Here is a 13,589-nt window from a genome sequence, read left to right as displayed (position 1 = left end):
CGCGTCACGTATTTCTAAGAGTTTTAGCTGAATTAGAGTGTTTTAAGGTTAATAAACTTACACCTTTCTTGTTTAAATCCAAGAAAACCTGTCTGGTTGTTTTCTTTGCCATTACAATTAGAGAGTGGTGAACAAGGGTTCAGAGTGGAAGCTTAAAACAGTGTTTTAAAAGTTAAACCCTATTATAGCCAAACCAGGCAAAGGCTGAGAGGCAACCCCCTAGACCCCTTTCACACCTGGTCAGAACAGTATGAAATCCGGGGACAGCAACTTTTGGTCACCCAACAGTAATCAACCCAGTAAAGTTCCTTCTTTTAAAGAAAAAAGTTCTGTGCAGAATGCCAGCAGCCAGAATTATTGCAGCCGAGACCACTGCTGAATACTATCTTTAAAAACTACCTTGAGGCAGAGACGTAAAAGGTGACCTTTGAAAACTCCACATCTGAGGTATTGAAACAGGACCTTCACTATTGGCCTGTAACTGAGAGTTAACCAAAGAAGTCTGCAGCAGAGCATCTGTCCACCGGAAACTCTCCAAAGCTCGACTCCAGTGAGCCAGAAGACAAAACAGGCCTGCACCATTTAAATTTTACTCCCGGGAAACAAACCAGGTTTCACAAAGAAATCTTTAAAAAAAGACCTAAATGCTTGCTATCTTTTCATTTCTATCTTTTCTCATGTGTGCACATGATGTTGCTGATTTTTGGATTGTTAAACATTTATCTTTCTTTAAACCTACAAGATAACTTGTAATTTGTCTGTTTATTGACAATTAAAATGATCAAGGGTTAAAATACATCTCTAATAAAAACAAACAGTCTGCAGTCAGTTGAGAGGTGAAAAAGGAAACCACCCCTATCATTTCCTACCTGTCCAAAACAAGGCCCCAGTGATCCCTGTGGCATTCCAATAATTAGTTTGCCAACTTGAAAATTCTCCATTTATCCCGACTTGGTTTCCTGTTAGCCAATTCTCTCTTCCTGCTAATATACTACCCCCAACACCATGAGCTCTTATCTTACATGGCGAGCTTTTATGTGGCACTTTATCGAATGCCTTTTGGAAATCCACACATTTACTGGTTCCCCTTTATCCACCCTGCTTGTTACATCCTCAAAGAAGTCTAATAAATTTGTCAAACATTATTTCCCTTTCTTAAAGCTATGCTGACTCTGCTCGATTTAGAAAATAACATCCTGCTACAATTTCCTTAATAACGGATTCCAGCATTTTCCAAATCACAGATGTTAGGCTAATCGGCCTATAGTTTTCTGCTTTCTGTCTCCCTCCTCTTTTGATTAGAGGTGTTACATTAGCAGTTTTCCAATCTGCTGGATTCTTTCCAGAATCCAGGGAATTTTGGAAGATCACAAGCAAAGTATCCATTATCTCTGCAGCCAATTCTTTTAAGACCTTACGATGTAGGTCACTGGGTCCAGGGGACTTGTCAGCCTTTAGTCCCATTAATATCCCACTCACTTTCTCCAGTAACAGCAATTGTTTTAAGTTCCTCCCTCCCCTTTGCCGTGTGATTTTCTACTATTCTTGAGATGCTTTGTATGTGAAATCAGATACAAAATACTTGTTCATAGTCTATTCCATATCCTTGTTTCCCAATATTAATTCCCCAGTATCATCCTCTAAGAGACCAATGTTTACTCTAGCTACTCTCTTCCTTTTTATATTCTTGCAGAGGCTCTACTTGAATATTTCTTGCTAGTTTACCCATAACAATTTCTCCCTTTTAAGCCATCCTGGGCTGATTTCTAAACTTTTACCAACCACCTGGCATACCATTAATCTTCGCAGCATTGTTCACCTTTTCATTCAAATTTGATACCACCTTTAACTTCCTTGGCTAGCAACGGGTGGGGCATCCTTCTTGTGGAGTCTCTTTCTCAATGGAATAAATTTGTTGAGAGATATGAAATATCTCCTTAAATGTCTGCCTGTACTTCTCTACCGTCTTACCTTTTAACTTATTTTCCCAATGTCGTCTTCATAAACATAAATTAAGGCAATTATAAGGGTAAGACACTAGTTTCAGACCCAAATTTCTCACCCTCAAATTGAATGCGAAATTCTATGATATGATCATTCTTGCCTTTACTCTAAGGCCATTAATCAATCCTGTCTCATCACAAAGTATCAAGTCTAAAATAGCCTGCTCCCTGGTTGGTTCCTGAAGGTATTGTTCTTAAAAAACTGCACCGAATACACTATGAACTCGTCCTCCAGGCTATCTTTGCCAATTTGATTCATGCAATAAGATTAAACCACCATTATAGTCCCTTTCTTACAAACCACCTTTATTTCTTCATTAATATTCTGTCCTACAGTGTAGCTGTTAGGGGGCCTATAAACTACTCCCAGCAGTGACTTCTTTCCTTTGCTATTTCTTATCTCCACCCATACAGATTCTACATCTTGATGTTCCGAGCCAAGATCATTTCTCACTACTGTACTAATCCTTTATTAACAGAGCGACACCACCTCCTTTTCCTTTCCTTCTGAAGCGTCAAGGTTACAACCAGGTGAGCAATGTCTACGGGTCTGTTACTATCTTTACCTGGTTTTATTCTAACAGGGTTTAATTTTAAACAGTGTTTTGAGCTCCCATTTGTGAATCCTTGTTCAATTCCAATAATAAGACAAAGAGATGAGCACAAACAGGCTTTCTTTGGTTTAAAGCAGAAAGATGAAATTTATTAAACCTTAAACTTAAACTCTAATAAGGTTCACGCTGACTGATTCTCTGATGCGCCCACGCAAGCATGTACACGCAATATAAACATGCAGATAGGGACAGAAAAGAGAAGATAAGTAGAACAGTTTGAGGCAATATCCTGTTCCTGTTTCTCGAGCTCACTGTAGTCCTTGATTGAAGATATGGTCTTGCGTTTCATTGGGGCCCAGTCGTTGTCTTAAAAACTTGTTTACGTTGGAAACCTTTGAGTTTCAAGTGTTTTCACAAGGTTCAGTTCCATGGGAAGAGATGAAGGCAGGCAGACAGGAGAGGCTATAATTCTTGCTTCAGTTCCAGGAGAGATCTTTACTCCATGAACACACAGCTTTGTCTGTTCAAATCCCTTTGTTGGGAGTTCAAATTTAAAAAGAACTCCCAGGTTGCCCAGCAGGTTAGTCATGTGACTAGCTTTTATATGGACAGTCTCCAACATCCTTGGTCGAAAGTTCAAATTCTCTGCAACAGCCAGTCATGTGAATAAAACTGGTCTGACCACTTCTGTGTATTGGGGAAGCAACTGCTTCGCCATTGTTTCAACAATGTCTGGTACTATGCAAATATCCCTCCAGTCAGGGCTTGCAATTTTAAGTTTTAATGTTCATATGGCGAAATAATTTCTGCCTCAGTCTTGGCAGGTGGGGGCTTGGGGGGGGGGGGGGGGGTGGTGGTGGTGGTATGCCAGACAGTCAAATACTCCAGAATATTCAGTTGCCAGCCTTGGTCAACTTGCAAATATATCTCCAATACCTCCACAGACTGCATGCCTACAGATTATTTCTGTTTGATAGATTGGAGAGGACCAAAGGACATACATTTTAACTACACAGAAGGAATAGGAAAAGTGTGACGTGTTTCCTCTTTTCCCAAAAAGCAGAAAGCCTCCAGAATGCATTTCCTGCTGAATCTCTGCAAGCCTTTACGAGGGAACTGGGCCCTTGGATGGGCAGAGATCACATCTTATACAAATGCAAGTGAATTTACAATTAACATGCACATGCTCAATGTGGTCTCCCAGACTGGTTTTGATTTAAAGAGAGGATCAGAGGGGGATTTTCCATGTTTTATCTCCGACTATTTCCCACCTCACAGGAAGTTACATGTCTGCCAGGGGGGGGGGGGGAAAGGAGAAAGAGAAAAAAGGTGTGTAGGAAGGGTGTAGTTGTAATGTTCCAGGCATCATAGGTGCGTGCAGGCCTGATGGACAGGAAAAGACCTGCTGGCCCATCATTTTCATACGTTTGTATAGAAGGCTCAAAATGAGACGGGACTAAATTATTTTCCTCATTACTTCTGTTACAGATCCCTAAAGTAGAGTTCAGTATATTCTCTAAAATGCACAAATCAAGTGCACACAAGGAACTTAGACTAGATGGGATGAAAAGCTCCGTAAACACAAACCAAGAATTCTGAATACTGAAGGGTAGTGAACATAGAATCAGTGATTTTTTTTTTTTTAAAAAGAAAATTATAAACCTATTAAAGTTTGATGTGAAATATCAAAAATATTTTATTCATCTGAAGAACAGATGACCAAAGCATTAATCAATATGAAATTACAAATAGGTCATACCTCAAATCCTTTGAGTGAACTGAATTAGTGGGCATGACTCACATTTAAAATAAGGATTCTGAACCGACTGTTTCATTGAGTTTATTTTAACCATACTCCAGTTAAAAACTGCATATTTGAACAATTTTGCATTTTTAACATTCCCTACCTTACAACAGGTCAGACAAATGTTGCAACAGCAAGATAGATTTAAATCAAACGTTCTCTGCACAATGTCCTGACTTGCCATCCCAGTTAGACAACTGACTAGATTCACAGCATCAGCCAAATCAAAAACTGAAGGCAAAGAGAACCTGGGATGCTCTTGGGTACATAACCCCAGAAGATTAGCAGGTAACCTCTCCACTTTTTTCAGGTAATTGTTTAAATATAGCAATTAGAATTTAAGTAGAGGGCCAGATCTTAGATGAGCTGATTTCCAAAGACCATTAGTATTTAAGGTAGTGTTCTGCAGAGCACCAAGTAATGGTATTGAATAGCAGTGAACTGTGAGCTTCTCAAATAAAATGTCCTTAAAATCTTTCATCTGATTTTAAAAACACTCAATTTATCACATTTAGCACAGCATGAGCAATTAAAATCTATAAATACATGCAGAACACCAACAGATGCATCATAAAATAGCATAACTCAACTCAAATATTTTATACATAATGAGATGCCAGAGAACAAGCATGTCCTTGCAATTATCCACAGGTAGCCCCTATGCAGGTTCTTGTGGAAATTTTCATAGCTCTGTTTGAGATAATGGACAAAATGAGCTTGTGCCTTATAGATACCATACCAATAAGAAACAACGATTAAAATAATTGAAAAATCCACATTTTCATAGTTACAGAGCTTCTTTTAAATACAGAATTAGAATTAGAACATTACAGCGCAGTACAGGCCCTTCGGCCCTCGATGTTGCGCCGACCTGTGAAACCATCTGACCTACACTATTCCATTTTCATCCATATGTCTATCCAATGACCACTTAAATGCCCTAACTGATCCAAAGTTCTGCTGTCTGCATCCTAATTCACACCAACTCCCGTTCACCCATCAGCCCTGTGCTCGCTCACCTACACTGGCTGTTCACAATCACTGTTGTTTACTCACCTGTATTCATTGGCAGCAACTTCTGGTAGTTGAACAGCTTAGTCACATATTCTTCATACTCTCCCAGTAAATTATTGTAGAAAGCTCGTGAAGTGAGAGTCAATTCATCAGCTTGAGATTTAAGTGCTCCAATAATCTTTGGGTGACAATGGCCTTGATTCACAGCACTGTAAGCACTCAGGAAGTCAAAGTACCGCCTGCCTTCAACATCCCAGACATAAACTCCTGAAAAGGTGAGTTTGATCAAAGCTATGACATTTGTTAAATATTTGAAGTCAACTTAATGTCAATAAGAAAAACTAATTCACCAGGACGGGCATAATGGGCCAAATGGTCTCCTCCTGTGCTGTAAGATTGTGATTCTACGACAAGATGAATCCCTCAACCACTTTCACATCAATGAAAACTGGTTCAATTTGCAGATGATATCAAGCTCAGAGGGAAATAGAAGGAAGTCTAAAAATTACAAAACCAGGGAGCTGAAAAAAAAAAAAAAGAGTAACCAGAAAATTGGTACAAATCTTCAGGTGGACAGGTGTTGCATATAGGAAGTGGGTGACTTATTCATAGAAACATACGAAATAGGAGCAAGAGTAGGTCATTCGCCCCTGCAAGCCTGCTCCGTCATTCATTATGATCATGGCTGATCATCCAACTCAGTAACCAGTAACCAATGGTGTTAAAATAGCTGGGAATGAAATTAAGAGATACTAATACTTCTGGATCTATGTTCAAGATGTCCAAACAAAGCCAATATAATATTGAACTATATACAGCCAAAGCAGTTTGGTAGAAATCAGAGGAAGTCATAATAAAAATGTATATTGCTCTGGCCAGGTCACACTGATGTACTCTGTCTAGTTCAGGTCTCTGAAGCACAAGGGAGATGCAGAGAAAAACCACTGGGCAAATCTCTCGTTTTAGAGGTCTAAGAGATGAGGAAAGATTGGAGGAACTTTTCAGTCTCAAAAGAATAAATCTAATAAGTGATCTTACAGATCCACAGATGAGGGATTTTTAGCTACAAGGTTAGGATGGAGAAAGTGGAGTTGTTCTCCTTGGAGCAAAGGAGATTGGAGGGGAGATTTGATAGAGGTATACAGGATTCTGACAGGTTTAAATAGGGTAGACAAAGAAAAGGTATTCCCATTTTCTGTTGGTGCAAGGACCACAGGAAACAGATTTAAGGTTTTGGGCAAGAGGTACAGGGGAGGGATGTGAGGAAGAAGTTTTTTTTTTTTTTTAAATATACACAGTGAGTGGTGATGACCTGGAACTCAGTGCCTAGGAGGGTTATGAAAGGGGAAAATTGAATAGGCAATTGAGAGAAATACTTTACAGAGCTACAAGGACACAGCCAGGGAATGGGACTGATTGGATTTCTCTGCAGAGAGCTGGTATGTATGCAATGGGCCGAATGCCCTCCTTCTGTGCCATTATGACTCCATGACATATAGAACATAGTTATCAATATAGAAAAGTTAAATGCGGGAAATTACTTTAAATTAAACTGCAAGAGTTGGCCAAGGGAACAAGTTCAAAACAGGTTCAACGAAGATTTCAGACTAACCTTAAAAAGTACTTCATGCACAGTGGATATATGGAATAGGTTATCAGGTTGAGCAGAGAAAGCAAAAATATGCAACCATTTAAGATCTAACTGGTGCTCCAATACAGGAGGGACTTCACCTGGATGGATGAGGAGCTGAATGACTTCTCTCATCCAGAGTGATTAATATAGACATCCAAAGGCAAGCTGTACAATCACCAAGCCTTGAATCAAAATGGCCTGTACTCTATTTCAATAAATTTGAATACAACATGAAATATCAATTGTATTTGGCTTAAAAGCACAAGCAATGCTGTAGCTGTGTCTGGCTTGGGCATTGTTGATTGTAGAATCAGCAATTAAGTTTAAGATCAAGCATTCAAGTGCCTACCTTCCCCTTTGGCCAATGCTACAGGCAGTGGACTATAATTATGCGCACCATACTTTTCTTCACGTGCAAAAACCTCTTCTGAAGTAAGTGACTTCTCAGATTTTAATGATGTTTCGGTGGCGGCAGAGTAAGCCACTGTCTTGAGTCTTCGCTTCAAGACCGAAGCACTGGAACTTATGGAATGCGAGAATCGGGACAGCATTTTTAAAAATACGTTCCAAGCTTTGCTGCACAAATGAAGAAACAGAGTTTAATTAAGTGTATTAAATTTTATGCAATTTATGAAACAATGAAACTTGGCCTCAGCTAATATTCCATTTCAATGTTTCAGCTACGATGCTGAAACATTCAAATAAGTTTTAAATGACAAATGAAGTACGTGCACAGGTACTATCCATTTGGAAAATAAAATCACATCCCATAAACAGCAACATGAACACGAGTTAACTTAAATCTTCTGGGCTGCATCTGAATACTTAGTACTTCTTAGAAAAAACTGTGCAAGGACCAAAACTAGAAGTTATTACAGATGAACAGCATTTAAAAGTAATTTACAGACTCCATCTCCGGTTCAGTAGGTATGAGGCAGTCACTTGCCTAATTCCTACACAGCCCAGACCAATGCACAAGATTAGCCCAATTCAACAATCCCTTCCTAACATCCCACAGAAGCCAAAATCTTAACCCTCCTCCACACAGCCATGATGCAACTACATCTGATGTCAAGAAGCCATCACCAAATTGTATTGCTCTCCAAACAGCACCCTTGCCATGCAAGGAAGTTCATAAATATGTATACTTTTAGGATCACTTCTAATGTTTAACAAAAATAGGGAACTTGACACAGGAAAGCAAGGCTGAGCAAGTGAATTTATTTTTGCATATACAGAGTTAATATAGTAATAAAACTATGCCTGACTACTTTAATGCTTGCTTCAGCATCACTGAAAGCTTGGAGCCAGCAATAGTCTGGAAGGACACCATATTATGTTTCCAGATGATGCAACAAGCAGGGAATATTGCTCTAGTTAACTGAGGATTGGCTTGTACAGCCAACAATGAATAAATACCATCAACACAATCACAGAATCGTTACAGCGCAGAAGGCAGCCATTTGGCCCATCAAGTCTGCACCAGCTCTCTAAAAGAGCAACACCCTCAGTTCTATTCCCCTGCCTTCTCCCCCAATCCTGCACATTCTCTTTGCATACAACTAATTCCCTTTTGAATGCATCAATTGAACCTGCCTCCACCACATCCTCAGGTAGCGCATTCCAGACCTTAACTCGCTACGAGAAAGTTTTTCCTCAAGCACAAATGTACAAATATTTGCACTTTAATATATTGTATTTTAGAGACAAACTAAACTGCTATAAAGGTAATTAACAGAAAGGCATTGTACTTTCACTGCCCCTAACCCACCCACCCCCACAAATATCTCTATCCTGTGCCGTTTCCCAGTTTGCGACATTTTTGTTTTACTCCTGTTGTAACATAGACCATTTATACAAGAGCAAAATACTGCAGATGCTGGAAATACTCAGGTCAAGCAGCATGTGGAGAAAGAAAATAAACAGAGTTAACGTTTCAGGGAGAGTACGTTTCAGAGTGCTGACAAAAGGTCAATCGAGCTGAAATGTTAATTCTTTCTCTCTCCACAGATGCTGCCTGATTTGAGTATTTCCAGCATTTTCTAGACCATTTGTGCCTTTCTTGCTACTAAAAGCACCTAGATATGATGTTTTAAACCATCACTCCTGCTAACCACAATCAAGTTTCTGAAAAAACTGCTTACTCTATATAAAGCTTTATTTTGTAGCCCATCCTAACAAACATTAGACAGCAAAAATTTGATTTCTATGATAAAATAAACTTAATCCTAAACTTTGTAATTACATTTCAAACGATACCCAAAGTGACCTAGAAATATTCACCATTTTGGAACAAATTCTGGGTTATTAGATCAGAACATCAAACGTTTTCATGGAAACTTGAACACTAGGACCAGATTGAAAGGCAAGTTACAACCAATGAATGCCCTTTTGTAACTCAACTCCCAGGAACAAAAACTCTGAACGACATGCCTACAATTACTGAGCCTGGAATAAACCATAACCATGTTCCTGAAAATATATTTAGCAAAAGAAAGTTTCTGATGAAAGGTCATCAACCTGAATAGTTAACTACTTCCCCCTCCACAGATACTACCTGACCTGCTTTCTGTATTTATAATAATCTTTCATTACAACACTTGAACACAAGAATTAAAATCACTAACAGCACTATCAAACACCACACTGCATTTAAATATTATATCTCGCAACAGCAGTTGCTTCTGATGTCCATGAATCTTAAGTAAATAGGTTTTGGAAGAACCACCCAATACTTGTCAAAGATTGCATTGCGAAGGGAGTGAGGCGTCGCAGCAACTGAGTTGCTGATAGGGGTGTATTAAACCTACTCACCAGATATTACAAAAAATACTTCATGATGCATGCCAACTTTCAAGTAATCTACAAATCATCCTGCAACCAAAATATCTTGAATATTTATATAAGCTACCATCTTCCTCAAACACCAAACATTTACGAGACAAAAAAGCACTTTAAAAAACCAGCCCATTTATAAAATGACAAAATAATTTTTTAGAAAGACTGCATTAAACTGAGATCTTGCAACAAACGAAACCATGTTTCACCTGGACCCCAGCATTCCCCAAATGGCAAGCAGTAGGTGCAAAGCAACCAAGCGTAGTACCTATTTTCTAAAAAAATATTTTTAGCAGTTGAGTAGCTGGGGGTAAATACTGTGCAGACCAATCAGCTCCCTGCAAACTCAATTGAGGAGCTTGTAACCCGAAACCTGCACTTCAGCTGCAGCAACATTCATTTTGGTTTGAATATGCTCCAAAGTCAAAATAAAACAGCTCCCCTGCTACCATTAAGTGGATTTGCGACCTGGCCTTAATATCTCAGAGCTGCATGATTTATAGCCATCCTAACTTCTGCTGAAGTATACCAAAATACATCCACAACTCTATTGAAAATCATCCAAGTGTCCACAAACAGGCTTAAAGCAAACTGCAAACACAGACTTCACTATTCCCTGCACGCTAGCTTTCTTCAATGGCTGGCAATACAGAACACTCGAACACATTTAACTGCTCTGCTATCTCTTCATCGCCAGATAACAGATAGAAATGACTTTACTCCCTTATAAATTGGCAGATCGACCAATTACCAGCGGGGTGGGACATCCAGCGTTCCCTTCATATACAATTAATCACATCGCAGGGGCCAGGAGTGAACAAGTTAATTCATCGTTTGTCTGCAGACGGAGTAAGGGAGAAACAGGCAGCCGAGAAATCGCGTCAAAATCCGGCATTTCCAAGCGAGTTACAATTAACCGCGCCGATGCGATGTGGCCCAACCCGAGGAGAAAACCGGATTATCCGAATCAGCCGAAAGAGTGCTCATGCTCCTCCTCACCTTCACCGCTCCTTCTACAGCTGCTAATCTCACTGGAACCAGCGCATGCATGTTCCCGATGACCGTTTAAATAGGCGCGTGTGACCCACGTGACGGAGGCTGGTCCCCTCCGCTTCTCCCCCCCCCCCCACCTTCCCTTTCCCCCCTCCACTCCCCTTCCCCCCAGATTTTTAATCCTTTTCACAGATTTTTGTTGACAACAGTACACGGAAAGCAGGATGGGCAGTTACAACCCTACATGAAGTTGAGGAAGTGGGATGCCTGCCTTCAGGGACATCGGCCCAGCAAGCCGAACTGCGAGCCCTGTCAGAAGCATGTCGAATAGCAGAGGGGAAGACAGCTAATATTTACACAGACTCACGATATGCTTTTGGAGTCGCACACGACTTTGGTCAGCTGTGGCCCAAAAGAGGATTTCTCACTGCTGCTGGTACACCTATTCGAAATGGGAAAGAGGTCCGAGACCTACTGGAGGTGATGCAATTGCCACAAAAGGTATCCATTTGAAATGTAAAGCCCAAACGAAAGACAACACCATAGAGGCAAAGGGGAATGGCCTGGCCGACAAGGCAGCCAAGGAAGCCGCCTCGCACGATGATCCCCCGGATGCACGGACGCAAATATGTAAACTGAATGCGTCCCATCTGACACAAGACCTACAAGTGATGCAGAGTGAATGTTCCAAAGAAGAAAAATGGACCTGGATAGAAGCAAGATATGTGACGACGGCCTATGGAGGCAAAGGGACACCAAGAAATCCGTCGCAGCACAGGCGCTGATGCCCTTTTTAGCCCAACAAATTCACTCCTGGGGACACCTGGACCCGCAACAGATGACAGCACAGTTCCAGAAAAGCTGGTGGGGTCGAGGGTTCAAAAAATACGTACAGCTGGTGGCTGACCGCTGTGTGGTCTGTCAGAAAAACAATCCAGGACCCATTACGATAATGCCTCAACTGAGAGCCCCTGCTCCAGCCAGCCCATTCCAGTGCTTACAAGTCGACAATATCACTCTCACACCTTGTCAGGGATACACCGGCATTTTAGTCATCGTCGATAAATTTTCTAGATGGGTAGAGGCCGTCCCAGCTAGAAGAGCCACGGCCAATCACACCGCTAAGGTCATGCGTAAGGATTACATCCCCAGATGGGGAGTACCGGTCAGCATTGACTCTGACCAAGGAACTCATTTCACAGGCGCGGTCTGTCAGGAAGTCAGTCGACTACTGAACATTACGTGGGATTTACACTGTCCTCATCATCCCCAGTCATCAGGCCAGGTGGAACGAATGAATCAGATGCTAAAGCAGCGACTATCCAAGTATCACCAGGAAGGAATAAAGTGGCCTCAGGCGTTGCCGATAGTTCTGTGTAGTATCAGAGAGACCCTGAACAGAACTACGGGCCTGAGCCCGTTTGAAGTAATAACAGGGAGACCCATGTCTTTACTGGGAACAATTGATCTGCGTAAAGCTGATTGTCACTTGATGAGTGACGCTTTACTAGAATATTGCCAGAACTTAACAAATGCTGTCAGTTCTGCCTCCTCACAGGAATCGGCAGCTTGGGGTGACCCACCAGAAGGAGGGCACGACATTGTCCCGGGAGTCTGGGTCTACGTGAAGAAAATACACAAAGAACCTTTGGGCGCCAAGTGGGAGGGACCTTTCCAAGTGCTACTGACCACCCAGTCAGCAGTTAAAGTGGAAGGAAAGAAAGCCTGGATACACACCTCTCACGTAAAACGAGCGACCCGTGATTGAACGCCGAATTATTAATTGCTGATATGTTTAGAATTTGTATTATCTTCTTTGCATGTATTTTAAGTAGTTGCTCACTTTTGACTTGTAATTCTGTATTTGATGTTTTTGCTTATTAAGTGTTGTTGTAAACAAGTAACTGAAGCCCCTGCAAAACGTATGCCTTTACAGAGCTCCCGTGGGCCCCTCTTGTGGCACAAGCAGGCAACGTATTGAGTGTGACCCCTCCGGGTGTTGAAGGCTGTTTCTAGACAAGTAGAGACCATTAAAGACACCTAGGTGGGATCAAGGGAATGATTCTTAAAAGTGTTTGAAGAATCAAAGGGGGGACTGTGGGGACAGAATAATATGGGGACATTTAAGGTGAAATAATTGATCAATCATGTACTACTAACAAACTAACCTCGGAGCTGCACAGACAGCTTATCAGAATTGACTTCATAGTTTCAGGGCTACACACACAGCTTATCAGTAGAAGTAGACTAACAAGCAAAAACTAACAGGACAGCTGCAAGCTGCTTCATTGTATAGCAATCAGCCCAACGGTCAAGGAGACAGGGTGGATGAGAAACTGCTAGAGGAGAAGATGACAAGGCAGTACCCCAATCAGGCCATGACACCAAGAAACTGCAAAGTTTGTAAACCAATTGGGAACATAAAGGGGGTATCACTGATTTGTATGAAGAACTATAAGAAAGGCTTGATTTCCCTGCTGAGGAGAGGAGATAAGAGCCCAGGTGTTGTTGTACAAACAGTAGTGGTACTGTGGGGCATAGTATTAATCAGGAGATTAGAGAAGCATATAGCATGGGTAATACAGTAATCATGGGTAAATTCAATCTGCATATAGACTGGGTAAACCTAATGAGCACTAATGCTGTGGAGGACAGGTTTCTAGAATGTGTTAGGGATGGTTTTCTAGAGCTGTATGTTGGGGAACCGACTAGAGAACAGTTCAAATATTATGTCATGAAAAAGGGCTAAT

At 41.0% G+C, this 13,589-nt stretch overlaps 1 protein-coding gene across 3 annotated transcripts in view; it reads right to left on the bottom strand.

Annotated features, from left to right (window-relative positions):
- Nucleotides 1-10,926, bottom strand: part of LOC137380638 (ornithine aminotransferase, mitochondrial-like) — a 44,951-nt gene extending 34,025 nt beyond the window's left edge. Inside the window, exons 1-3 of one of the 3 annotated variants that reach the window (XM_068052797.1) lie at nt 10,846-10,926; nt 7,358-7,584; nt 5,418-5,642 (exon numbers count right to left, since the gene is read on the bottom strand). In XM_068052797.1, coding sequence (XP_067908898.1) covers nt 5,418-5,642; nt 7,358-7,559 — 427 coding nt within the window. In that variant the 5' untranslated portion in view covers nt 7,560-7,584; nt 10,846-10,926. Of the gene's footprint in view, nt 1-5,417; nt 5,643-7,357; nt 7,585-10,055; nt 10,106-10,597; nt 10,737-10,845 lie in introns of those variants that run through there. The other 2 variants (XM_068052795.1, XM_068052796.1) reach the window with 2 other exon arrangements.
- Between the last annotated feature and the right edge of the window lie 2,663 nt (nt 10,927-13,589).

This window comes from Heterodontus francisci, chromosome 20 (assembly GCF_036365525.1).
Source record: "Heterodontus francisci isolate sHetFra1 chromosome 20, sHetFra1.hap1, whole genome shotgun sequence".
Lineage (NCBI taxonomy): Eukaryota > Metazoa > Chordata > Chondrichthyes > Heterodontiformes > Heterodontidae > Heterodontus > Heterodontus francisci.
This window is presented reverse-complemented; position numbering and strand designations above follow the sequence as displayed.